Raw genomic sequence first — 13,602 nt, 5'->3', positions numbered from 1 at the left:
CATTGAGTCAAACAGAGCTTGGAGGGCGTGTACAGGTACAGCTGCCCAACGCGATACCACAGTTCATCAAGGGTAGTGACTGGCGTATTGTGACGAGCCAGTTGCTCGGCCACCATTAACCAGACGTTTTCAATTGGTGAGACATCTGGAGAATGTGCTGGCCAGGGCAACAGTCGAACATTTTCTGCATAAAGAAAGGCCCGTACAGGACATGCAATTTGCGATCGTGCACTATCCTGCTGAAATGTAGGGTTTCGCAGGGATCGAATGAAGGGTAGAGCCACGGGTCAAAAAAAAAGGTTCAAATGGCTCTGAGCACTATGGGACTTAACTGCTGCTGTCATCAGTCCTCTAGAACTGAAAATGAGTCCACGATCTGATTTTTTTGAACATGAGTTTATATACACACACATTTGGTTTGTTATCACAGTCACCCTTGTTTCTGTGAGAAAACCTGTAATATGCAATAACCAAACACACGACACATAGCAATATAACATAATTTTAACGAAACTCTCTACAGTTACGTACTTGCCGCCGCTGTGAGAACAGGTCAGCATACCATCGTTGTGCCGTTGCATTCAGTGAACCCATACAGAGGTGATTGTCGGCCAGCTCTTCACCAGTGAAATTATCCATACACATGTGTATCGCTTTTAAGGTACACGTAACACGTCTGAAAAAGCATATACAGGACAGAACCTGTCAGAGTTGAATGCAGGCTTGGAGGCGAAGAGTAAAATGGGAGTACCGTTGTCAACAGCAAGCACAGTGAACGAATGTGTAGAAGACACAGAGCGTATACCGTAGACATTTACATTGTTGTGCAATGTTTTCGGAACAATACTACTAATTAGGGCAAGAAAGTAAACGAAATGCGTTTAACTCTGTAACGAGGCTCAGCAGGCTTGTGGGTCGCTTATATTAAAATATTCCGAGAGTGTGCTGAATGACGTCTGAAAGTTTGTTGGTGGAGTTCTTGCTCACCCTGTACATAGCCCGCCTGCCACGTTATTTTTCCCTCACTGAGAAACAATGTACGAAACAAGCAAGTGGATTGCCACGAGGGGCGGCCACCCTTACGAAAATACACTGCTGAGCTTAAACACCAAGATAAGCCGCGGCCAGTCAGTGGGCTTGAGGGGAAAGAAGTCGAAACACTGTTTAGGACACAGTGGTGTAGCGATAATAAGGCAACAGGGGACGTCAGGAAGCTGAATGTTTTCGAAACACAGGGTGAGCGATGGAGCGTCCCTTTACTTCATCGACGAACCCCGAACTCCTGACGCCTCGTATGCTAACGATCTTGATGACCGCTACTGACGTGTTCAGGAAATCGTTCCGAAAGTCTCATCTACTCGACTATTTTTTAAGTGAAGTTGTACGATTATATATCGTATTGTTAGCAGTACCCAAAAGTGGGGATATCTAGCGTTCCACGTAATACTTAAAAACCGGGACAGGCCACAGAATCGGGTATTGGGCACTACTACCCGAGCAGGACATAAGCAGCGTGTGCAAAAGAAAAGATGGCGACTGAAAGGTATTCGTTTGACCCACTCCATGTCCCTAACGGGGTACTCCGGTGGAGACAAGAAAGTGGAAACTACCGAGTCGGCATGACGTTTCAGTTACTGCGAGTCCGCTGAAGTTAAACGAATTGGAGCAAAAGGAGAATTACCAACTCAGTCTGAGCCGGGCACGATCTACGTCCGGGGGGAGGAAGGTAGGAGTAGTGAAATGTTCCAGACGGTAACAAAACGGCGCATCGTCTCTCGAGGCATATTCGTTACTCCATAGCGAATACATACGACCTCCAACAGGTGTAGCTTGAACTCCTCGTCGGCTTACCTTTGCGGGGGCTGCCAGCAGCATCGCGCTGACGACGACAGGCAGGAATGTCCTCATGGTGGCTCGCGACTGGAGGCTATGGCGCCGATCTGTTCGCTCGCAGCTTCACTTGTACCGCGCCATTATGCTGCCTCATTCCACGTGACACAAAACTTGACAGGACGGCTAAACATAATTTACTGTCAGCTGGCTCTGGCGTAACGAGCCGCGTTTCCTCCGCTGTCGCAAAAGTCTGTTCAGCTCTCTTCCTGCTGTCAAGCCGGAGTGTCGGCCTAACATGACAGGCTGGGAATACAGTTGTATTGTTCTCGCCTGTTGTGCGACGTCCTCAGTGGGTAGTTTCCGCATTTGTCGCCCGCCGCTGTGGCCTAGGCTCTACGCGCTTCAGTCCGGAACCGCGCTGCTGCTATGGTCGTAGGTTCGAATCCTGCCTCGGGCATGGGTGTGTGTGATGTCCTTAGGTTAGTTAGGTTTACGTAGTTCTTAGTGTAGGGGACTGATGACTTCAGATGTTAAGGCCCATAGTACATAGATCCATTTGATCCATTTTTGAACCGCACTTCTCAGCTTGTATATGGCACTTTTTTTTTTTTTTTTTTTTTTTTTTTTTTAAGAAGGGAAAGTCTCCTCTTCAGGAATCAAAATGGATTCCGTAAACAGAGATGTTCTGAAGCTCAGATCGCTCTCGTTGAGATCTGTGGTGCCCAGGTTGCTGCCATGTTCTTTACCTTCCTAAAGGCTTACCATATTGCTCCACACTGCCAATTATGTGGCATAATACGAGCTTCACGAGCATCGACTAGATTCAGAACTTGTTAGTGCTCATAACTCAACATCTAGTTTGAAATGGGACAATCTCGACGGTTGTATAGGAAATTTCTCCAGAGTACTCCAAATGAACGGCACAAAAAAATTACAAAAATTTTCTGATATTTTCTTGTAACAGACCCACTGTGTACAGTGGTTCGTTGCAGATCGATAATGTCATTACGATTTATTCGATCTATTGCTCCAGTTACCTTTGTTTCGGTGAAAATACCTTCACAACGGCAGGAAAGCCAGTAATAGGCAGTCACCATAACCACAACGCAACACAAAGAGCGAACGGACAACCATCAGAATCAAGAGCTGCGATGTGGCTTCCTTCGCAGTGGGAACAGTTCACCGTGGCGTCGTTGCACCGCTCTTCCATTGATTTTAATGAAACCACACATGAAGGGCAAGACGGCCAATGCATGACGCCCAACAGTTCATCATTAAACCTGTCCATACAACTGTGCATCACTGCTAACGCACAACTAACACCACCTGAACATAAACCATAAATAGAACCGAGCAGTACTTAAGGCAAGCTTCAGTTCGAAGAATAATGTGGGCATTACAATTGCCAACAGCAAGAACCGAGAGTGAATGGAACATGTTTGTTTCCAAACAAGATACACAGCACATACTGTCAACATTTGATATTTTCAGTCGAATACACACACAAAGGTAGGCAGCAAGTACCACCCAACAAACTCGGAAACCATGTCGGTGGAGTTCACGTTCACCCTGTTCATTAGTCAAACGGCTAACGTCGCAAGGTCCCAGAGGCTGTTCGTGGACGAAGCTGTTGCGTAAAGCAAGGCGACAACGACAGAACACTGTAACCAAATGTAAGAGCACCGACAGTGTTCCGACGTCTCTTGCAGAGACTGGCATTTCACCCCGAAAGTAAACAAATGTAATGCATGACACATAAATAACCAGAAAAGGTCAACTACTATTCAATCACCGCAAACGTTAAATACCGTAAAATGCCTGGGCGTAAAAGTCTGAAGTGATGTGTGGTGAAATGACCGTTTATAAATAATTGCAGGAAAATAGGAGACAGGCTGAGATGATTGGGAAGTATACCAAGTAAACGTAATTCATTCCCCGAAACAAGTAACTCATGAAACGTTCAACCAATTTTTTAGTATTGCTGTCTTGTCTGGGAGCCATACGAGGTAGTACTACTGGAAGAGATGAACAACATCCAACCTTTCGTCACGAATTCATCGTGGTGTCACATATGGCGTAAGCTCATAAGGTTTACAATTACAATCGGACTTGGTCCGTGAAGCGAAATATTACTCAACAAAACAAAAGTAGTTAAAAAACGTCATTGTATTCTGCCAAAATCGTGACCAAGTGTACGTCTGGAGCAGCAAGTCACCTGACGGATGGTGTGTCTGGACCGGACACGTCATTAAAAAGGAACGTGACTCGTCCGACAAGGCGACTCATTACCACTGATCCACGGTCCAAATATAGTTAGTCCCATGGCCACTGTGATCGTCATTAATAACGTCGTTGGGTGAACGTGGAAATAAGTAGACGTCGTCTGCTGCGGAGTCCCATGTCCAACAATCTGCACTGAAGGTGTGCTCCGAAACACTTGTGCCTCCAGCAGCACTGCACTCTGTCACCATGTCTGCCACAGATCACCGCCTAGCCCGCTTTACAGAGTGAATAAGCTTCCGACACCCTCTTCCTGTGATGAGGCGTGGACTTCCAACTCCTTGTCTCCTGCTTGTGGGTTTCACCGCCCTTAAACCGCCTCCAACAAATTCTCACGACACACGAGAACAGCTTACCACCATCGCCGCTCATCCCAGTCGCAGGTTCTTTGCCAGAGTTGCTTCCGCCAGCAGACGTCGCCATCAGCGGCCCACAACGGCGCTGGAATGACTCCCCATCCGTGTCTTCTCCGCCTGTATACTTTCTCCACTCGTCACGTGCACGCAACGCCATTCGGCGGCATTCAGTGTGACAGTGGTGTGTGTGAATTCTTAAGGGACCAAACTGCTCAGGGCATCGATCCCTAAGCTTACCCACGACTTAAACTTACTTATTCTAAGAGCAACACACACACCCATGCCCGAGGGAGGATTCGAACCTCTGGCGGATGTGGCCGCACATCCATGACATGACCCCTCGAACTGCGCGGCCACTCCGCACGGCTTTGACAGTGGTCGTAATGTTTTGGCTCATCAGTGTGTTACCACATGAGTCGTTGCTGAAGGCTGAAGTGATGATGGAAGGAAAGATTTGCTGGAACGGCCCAAGACATAATACTGATGGGTGTTGAAGTGGGATGCTGCATTTACGCTGAAATGGAGAGGATAAGAGGAAAGCGCTACAAAATTACTTTAAATTGATTTAAGGACTGATCACCGAAACATCTTCGTTTATCGTAGTTTTAACGCACGTCATATCCCTTGGGGCTCCAGCAATACAGACAACAACAATCTACTGTAAGCGACAGACACCACACAGAAGGTTATATATATCGACGTCTGCGGTTAACACTTAAGTGTTTACAGAAGGTGTTTTTGAATCTCTTTCAGACTGTTTCTTGAACGTTCCATTCTCGAATCGCACGTGGAAAAAATGAACACCTATATCCTTCAACGCGAGCTCTTATTTTTTTATTTTATTACGATAGTGATTTCTCTGACAGAGTGGCTCAACAGAATATTTTCATGTTCGGAGGAGAAAGTTCGTAATACAATTTCGTGAAAAGATCTCGCCGCAACGAAACACACCCGTGTTTTAATGATTTCCAACCCAAATTGCTTACTATATCCCTTCTACCCTCCCCCCTCAGTAGTGAAAATACAAAAGGAGATGCCCGTCTTTGGATTTTTTTGAAGTCCGTCAGCCCTGTCCGGTATGGATCCCTTACAGCAATGCTCTGAAAGAGAAAAGACAAGCTTGGTGTAGGAAATCTCTTCAGCAGATTAATGAGTTGGGGCATAGACTGACGTGCGAAAACATTATGACCACCTACTTAAATGTATGGTGGTTCACTTCTGGAACGCAGTTAAGCAGTGATTCTACTTACCATGGATTCGACAAGTACCTGATGAGTTTCTAGAGGTTTGTGGCAGCAGATTCCTATGCACAGGTCACACACTTTCCATAATTTACAGATGGTTTGTTTGTGGTCGCGGAGCTGGCGCTCGATGGTGTCCCAGCTGGGTTGCATCGGATTTAGATAAGTCGAATTTGACGGCCAAGACATCAACGTTAGTTCACTATGATCCAACTCAATCCACTGCAGCACGATTCTGGCCTTGTGACATGGACAGCTATCCTGCTAGAAACGGAAGACATCAAGCATAACGGGTTACAGGTGGTCCCTTATAATGTTCACGTAGTCCGCAGCTGTCATGGTGCCTTCGATTACTACCGCCATGTCCCATGGAAGCCCAGGTGAACGTCCCCCATGGCACAATACTGCTCCCACCGGCCTGCGTCCAAAGCGCGCTACATGTTTCGAGCAGCCATTCGCCTCGATGACGGCGTATCTGGACACAAATATTGACCTGGTTTAACAATAAAATTCATCCATTGGGCCAAGCCACACTATTCCACTGATCCGCGGTCCAATCTCGACGATTCCCGTGCCCACTGTGATCATAACTGTCGATGTGTTGGGTAAACATGGGAACATGTAGGGGTCCTCGGCTGCGGAACACCATGTTGAACACTGTGCACTGAGCGGTGTGCTCCAAAACACTTGTGCCTGCGCCAGCACTGTACTCTGTCCTCATATCTGTCACAGATCGCCGTCTGTCCTGCTTTGGCAGCGGGCAAGCCTCCAACCGCTATGTTCCTGAGGTATGGGCGTCCAACTTCTTGCTGGCTACTTGTGGTTTCAAAATTCTTCAACCACTTTCCACAGATGCTCACGACAGTAGCACGCGAACAGCCGACCAGCTTCGCCGTTTCCGAGATGCCCACTCCAAGGCACTGGGCTACAGCAATCTGGATTTTGGCAAAGTAGCGTAAGTGGGCGGATCTCCGGATTTGAGCCACTTATCGTCGCTAGAATGATTCCCCATTCGTCTCTGCTCCGCTCATAGGCTTCTCTTACCGCATGAAGTGCCCTCAGCGCCACCAGGCAGCATACTTCCTCGCAGTGGTCAGTGGTCAAAACGTTTGGGCTCATCAGTGTATTCACAGTAAGGTTTCGCAGTGATCCAGAAAATATTTGTATAATGACAAATCTAGTCACGACAAATAAATTTATTAATGAAGTAATTAATTTCGGTCAGCTATGACCATCTTCAGACCAGAATGAATCCGGTACATTACACATATCATGTCATTATGTGTATGTATGGTACAGTCACATTAATCAGTCATACGAAGTTGGTATGACCTTGTGACATGGACAGCCATATGAAGCTCGAATGGCTGATTAATTTATGTACCAACTACATTTGTCATTTTTCGGGGTGCACTCCACCTCGTGATACCAATTGAGGAGCTACTCGACCGAATACTCAGTGACACGAATTGTGTAATGTACAGGGTCTACTCGTGATGAAGATGGTCATAGCTGACCGAAATTAAGTACCTACTTAGGAAATTAGTAGCTCCTTCTAAGTTATTCTGCCAATAAAAGGCAGCATTTTCTATGAGATGTTTTCAGTTTTAGTATTTGTAATCGTAATCAATGGATATTTAGTTGACTTGACAATCTTTAAACTTGTATAATTTATCGTGTAACCGAAATTTAACGGATTCTTTTTTAATAGTTCGTGTGGAGGAACTCTCATTTCTATTGATCACGATCGATTGCCACTTTTCGCACAACACAGGTTTCCTGACAAAAACATTTTATGAAGAATAGCAAAAGCCCTCTAGCGCTTCATCGGCTTAATAAATGAACTTAAATAAACAGCTGTGGTGTTGGTTTTAACCTTCTGTAAGAAAATATAATCGTAGTTAACGTTGTGAAGCTGAAGTGGACAGGATCCATGTAGCCATAGATCTCCAAGATGAAATACGAATATGGAACTCAGATGTCTCCAAGATGAGAAACGATCTAGAGGAGGTCTATAGATGATGTACAGGCGAAATCAAGAAAATACCGCCCACAACAAAATTTAAGAGGTTTATGGAGAAACGAGATGCAGCTATATGAATATCAAGGGCTCAAATGGAAAACCAGTTATGAGCGAAGAGGGGAAAGCTGAAAGGTAGGAGTACATTGAGGATCTGTACACGGATGATGTAACTGAATGCAATATTATAGAAATAGAAGAGGACATAGATGAAGGTGAGATGGGAGATATGATATTGCGAGATGAACAGGACAGGGCACTGAAAGACCTAAGCCTAAACAAGGCTGCTGGAGCACACGAAACTCCCTAAGAACTATTGATGCCAGCCTTGAAAAAACTATTCCACCTGTTATGCAAGGTATGTAAAACAGGTGAAATACCCCCAGTCTTTAAAAAGAACACAACAATTCCAATTTCAAAGAAAGCAGTTGCTGAGAGATGTGAATATTAACAAACTATGTTTAATAAATCGTGGTTAGAGAACACTGACGCGAACATTTTACAAAGAATTGGAAATCTGGTAGAAGCCGTCCTATTGGCAATTTGTACAGCAACCAGACTGCAGTTATGAGAGTCGAGGGGCCTGAAGGAGAAATAGTGGTTGAGAAGGGAGTACATTAAGCACTAAAGGAAACCAATGAAAAATCTGGAGAAGGCTTTACAGTCCGGGGAGAAGAAATAAAAAAATTGAGGTATGCCGATGACATTATTATTCTGTCAAAGATAGTAAAGGACGTGGAAGAGCAGTTGAACGGAATGGACAGTGTCTTGAAAGGAGGATATAAGATGAACATCAACAAACAGCAAAACAAGAATTATGAAATTTAATTGAATTAAATCAGGAGATGCTGAGGGAATTATATTATGAAACAAGATGCTTACAGCAGTAAATGAGTCTTTTATTTGGGCCGAAATAGAGAGGATGTATAATGTAGACTGGCAATGCCAAGAAAAACGTTTCTGAAGACGAGAAATTTGTTAACATCGAATACAGATTTATGTGTTAGCAAATCTTTTCTGAATGTGTTTGTATGCAGTGTAGCCATATATGGAACTGAAACATGCATGATAAACAGTTTAGATAAGTAGAGAAGAGAAGCTTTTGAAATGCGGTGATACAGAAGAATGCTGAAGATCAAAGAGGTAGTTCAAGTAACTTATGAGGAGGTTCTCACAGAATTTGGGAGAGAAGAATTTGTGGCACAACGTGGTTAGAAGAAGGAATTAGTCGATAGGACACATTCTGAGCCATCAAAGGATCACAACGTTGGGATCACGGATTTACTTCAGACTTTGTACACTTTTAGTATGCCATTGAAACAACATAATGTGAAAGTAGTAAGGTGCACTATTCTGGCAATTCCGAGAAAATCACGAGAGAAGTTTTACGCGTCTATTTCGTAACTGATGTATCTGTGTGAAGGTGCCGGGTGTTACAGTTCATAGTACTCAAGTGATTAGCGTTCGATCTACGCAAGACGAACGTATGTGAGGCGACGGTTTGACTCCATCTCACATTTAATTTTTAATTTACGTTTTTTTCATCACGGGTCATATTATTTCATTTACATGACATTTGCGAGGTAATATAATTTAAAAACAACGTGTATTTAATTGAATTTTTAGTGAATTTTATGTTATTTGACTACTTAGTGCAGGTGTATTTTTTAATATCATAAAATTTTCACTTGTACTACAAAAATGGAGGTTTGAGCGGGAGTCGAACCATCACTCCACACATGTTCATTTGACGAACTTCGGACGCTAAACACTTTTTATTTTTATTTTTTTGCCAAGGCACAGGGTTGTTCCCTGTTACTGAAAAACTTTATTGCTTGCACCCACTTATAGTTCAGACAATTGTTTCCTCTCCAATGCTCAAATGTATATTCAACATTCTGCACATTTCAATTTAAAAGTACAAAACTTGCGAAGTAGTACACAGTAGAATTCACTCGAGAAATGAAAATTTTCAGTTCTTATTTTCAGTCAGATTGTGTTGAACCAGAATTAGCAGATGTATTTTGTTGCCTACGAAATGCTTTGCCAGTTTTTGACACAGAGCAATTTACTAATCTACTGATTGTCAAACGCCGTGCCGACGGACATTCAGTAGCCAACGTGTCGTCAGTCCACTTCGTCTGGTCGTACAGGATGAGTCAGCGAAATCGTCGACTTTTTCTTCACGTCCCTAGATAGGGCTTTCCGCATATCAACAGCACTTTCATCAGGATCACCTGAACAGTATTCCAAAACAGTCCTGTATACAATGTACCCTAGGGTCTTGTACATGTTTATTGCAACTTTGTTGGAGACACGTACGAACAGATCAACAAAGTAGGCGCGCTTTTTCTCCGACACGTCCTGGAGCCAGGCCATTAGTGTTGCCGCCAACCCCAGTCGACGGTACTCTGGTGACACCGGCAATGCTGTCACGTAACCCTGCCAGCTTTCTCCGTGGCCCTCTACCTTGCCCATAATGCAACCAATGATTTCCCCATTTGATGATTCTGCCACTTGAAAATATTCAGGCCAGTGAGCGAGGTACTGCATGTAGAAAGACAAGCCATAAGTTTCAGTCAGATTCACATTATTGAATTTGAACATGTCATTACAAGTGAAGGGCCTCAGGGTTGTCATGCTTACAACTCTCGAAAACAAGCTTCCAAGAACCTATTCAGTAATAGTAGAATCAATCCAGTTAACAGTGGTACAGTACCCAACTCCGAGACACACTAGCATCTACCACTTGACCACCATGAACTCCGACATTCGGCACCTGCGCACAGACACATCAGTTATATAGACGCGTAAATCCTCTCTTGCGATTTTCTCGGAATTGCCAGAGTAGTGCACCTTATTACTTGCACATTATTTTGTTTTGATGGCCGAAAAATTGAGTACAAAGTTCGAAATAAATCCGTGACCCCAACCTCGTGGCCTCCCTTGTTAGTATTGGAGGGAAGTGTGAGGGGTAAAAACCGTAGAGAGAGTCAAAGATAAAAATATAGTAAGCAGATTCAGAAGGATGTAAGCTGTAGTAGTTATTCGAACTGAAGATCACAACAAACAACAGGGTGTCCCAGGAGGAGGAGTGAATATTCAGGGATATCACAGGAACGATCATTTGGAGCAGTAAACGTTTTATGGATATATGCCCTACTCCCAATGATTTCCGAGACAGAACACAGTTCATGTACATTGTTATTTATTTTCTATTTTATTAACTATACTGCCAGTTTACACTAGCACACGTGTACGATAGTTAGTAAACATCACAACATGCGTTACACAAAGTATCAATCAAAATTACATTTGCTGATTGATTTGGAAGAGGGGACCAAACAGCGAGGTCATCGGTCTCATCGGATTAGGAGAAGGATGAGGAAGGAAGTCGGGCGTCCCCTTTGAAAGGAATCATCCTGTCATTTACCTGAAGCGATTTAGGGAAATTAGGAAAAACCTAAATCAGCATGGCTGGAGACGGTTTTGAACCGCCGTCCTCCCAAATTCGAGCCCAGTGTGCTAACCATTGCGCCACCTCTCTCGGTCTGAAATACGTATTTTTAAAACATTCACCTCTGAGCGTTGTTGTATACATCACATTACAGCTGCTGTATAGTTCTCAATAAACGTTGAAATATTTCACCGTCGCCAGCCGCTGTGGTCGACCGGTTCTAGGCGCTTCAGTCCACAACCACGTGGCTGTTACGGTCGCAGGTTCGAATCCTGTCTCGGGCATGGATGTGTATGATGCCCTTAGGTTAGTTAGGTTTAAGTAGTTCTAAGTCTAGGGTACTGATGACTTCAGATGTTAAGTCCCATAGTGCTGAGAGCCATTTGAACCATTTCACCGTCATCGTCAGTGCATTTGTGTACCCTAGGGAACACATGTTGTGTTGCTTGAGTGAACCCTCTGCATGTTCCCTAATAAGCATCCACTGTTTGACCAAGCTGTTCATCTCGCGTATTTACCTTTCGTTTGTACACCTCAGATTCATCCAACCCCATCAACAAAATTCTAATGACATAAGGTCTGACAATCTTGCTGGTAAGCTAAATGCACTTCTACGACCAATCCAGCGATTAGGATAAGTGAGTTTGAGATGTTCCCTCACACGTCTGGTAAAATGTGCATGGACACAGTCAAACTGGAAATACGTTGCAGTCCGCATGGCCAACGGAATACCCTCAAGGTGCTCAACACACCTATTTCACAAAAAGAGCAAATAATTCTGCCCCTCATTCGAAAAGGACTGAATGTTGTCGATCATGCCGCACCGAACATTGATCGAAAAACGAAGTTGGAAATTGGTTTCCACTTGCAGCATTTGGATTTTTCCTGCGACCATCGATGATTATTACATGTGTTATTGATTACCTGTGTAAACGTGGCTGCATCAATGAATAGTATTAGTGGAAGCAAATGATGACTGGTGTTTAATGATGTCAAAATTCAAGACGTGCGGTGCTGTTATCAATGTAAAGATCGTGGACGCGTCGTATGTAAAACAGGTACAAGTTCTCCGCATGTAATGTTCGCCATAGACATGCACAAACGACACTTATGCACGTAGAAAGTCGCCGGCGCTGGTAGTAGGACTACGTTGTACCATTGCAACAATATGTTGCCGTTCCTGCACAAACTGGTGAAATGTACTTTGATAAGAAAAATGGGAACTTGGAAGAAACCTGTTTCGTGAAGTGTGCTGAAATCTTTGGTATACTCTCCACGATCAGGAAATTTCCGAAAGCGCTCTTCAACAGCAGCAGGAGCACTACCATCGCAGAAGGCGTAAACATATACCGTACCTGTGTATACGTCATTAGTGTAGATATGTCGTATTTTTGACATTGCGTGTAGAAACACAGTTCACCGACGACTTTCGCTGATACACTCTCCACCTCTCGCACTACTCCACCCACAACACCTCATGGATAACTGCGCATTCAACGTGCTAGTTTCGTGACAGAAAGACGTCCCGTGCAAATAGGATGAAAGCAATGACCTAGTTTCGGCTAGTGTAAGACACGTGCGTGCCTGACTAGCCCCAAAAAATGTGGATTATGTGTGTTCCGTCCCGGAAATCATTCGGAATAGGGCATATGTCTATATGAATACTGACAATTTCTCCTGGAACACCTTGTATAGAGTTTTTGTATTTCGCAAAATTTAGCGGAACACCTATTTCCACATATTTTTATAATGAAAGGGATTTTTAAACTTGTTTACACCATTTGTAGTTAATTGTTAATTCACTGTTGGCAATAACTACATTTACTGTATCTTCTATGGCCGGAATTTTTTTTGTCGTAACACATGTCTACATTCTCTGGAATAGTCTTTGGAACGGCTTTCCCATTGTAAACCACCATCATATGAGTAAACATTCGTGTGATCGAACTACTTCGTGTGTGTGTGTGTGTGTGTGTGTGTGTGTGTGTGTGTGTGTGTATGTATGTGTATGTCAGTGAGTGAGTGAGAGAGAGAGAGAGTGAGAGAGAAATGGTTCAAATGGCTCTGAAGGTCATCAGTCCCCTATAACTTAGAACTACTTAAACCTAACTAACCTAAGGACGACACACACATCCATGCCCGAGGCAGGATTCGAACCTGCGACCGTAGCAGTCGCGCGGTTCCAGCAGACTGTAGCGCCTAGAACCGCTCGGCCACCCCGGCCGGCAGAGAGTGAGAGAGAGAGAGAGGGAGAGAGAGAGAGAGAGAGACTTTACACTACCTGTGTTTTCAAAGTACAGAAATTGTCTAATCATGCTTGGGATTTGGTGAGATATGCACCTCCTCGAAAGCGGTCAAAATGCAATAAAGAGACACACTTTTCGATTTAACACAGAACTAACTCAGTTCTTATTT

At 44.1% G+C, this 13,602-nt stretch overlaps 2 protein-coding genes across 2 annotated transcripts in view; both read right to left on the bottom strand.

The window, feature by feature from the left end:
• LOC126481280 (uncharacterized) overlaps window positions 1-1,977 on the bottom strand; it is a 39,349-nt gene extending 37,372 nt beyond the window's left edge. The window contains exon 1 of the mRNA XM_050104917.1: window positions 1,852-1,977. Within this exon, the coding sequence (XP_049960874.1) occupies window positions 1,852-1,908 (57 nt within the window). The 5' untranslated portion in view covers window positions 1,909-1,977. The remainder of the gene's footprint in view (window positions 1-1,851) is intronic.
• Window positions 1,978-9,857: 7,880 nt separating this feature from the next.
• Window positions 9,858-10,452, bottom strand: LOC126481599 (N-alpha-acetyltransferase 20-like). The gene has a single exon (XM_050105465.1). It carries the CDS (start codon window positions 10,368-10,370, stop codon window positions 9,858-9,860), a length of 513 nt encoding a protein of 170 aa, XP_049961422.1. The 5' UTR covers window positions 10,371-10,452.
• Window positions 10,453-13,602: the final 3,150 nt, after the last annotated feature.

This window comes from Schistocerca serialis, chromosome 5 (assembly GCF_023864345.2).
Source record: "Schistocerca serialis cubense isolate TAMUIC-IGC-003099 chromosome 5, iqSchSeri2.2, whole genome shotgun sequence".
Taxonomy (NCBI): Eukaryota; Metazoa; Arthropoda; class Insecta; order Orthoptera; family Acrididae; genus Schistocerca; species Schistocerca serialis.
This window is presented reverse-complemented; position numbering and strand designations above follow the sequence as displayed.

Excerpts from the sequence above, each read along its gene's own strand:
- LOC126481599 (XM_050105465.1), bottom strand. The coding sequence starts at position 10,370 with ATGACAACCCTGAGGCCCTTCACTTGTAATGACATGTTCAAATTCAAT.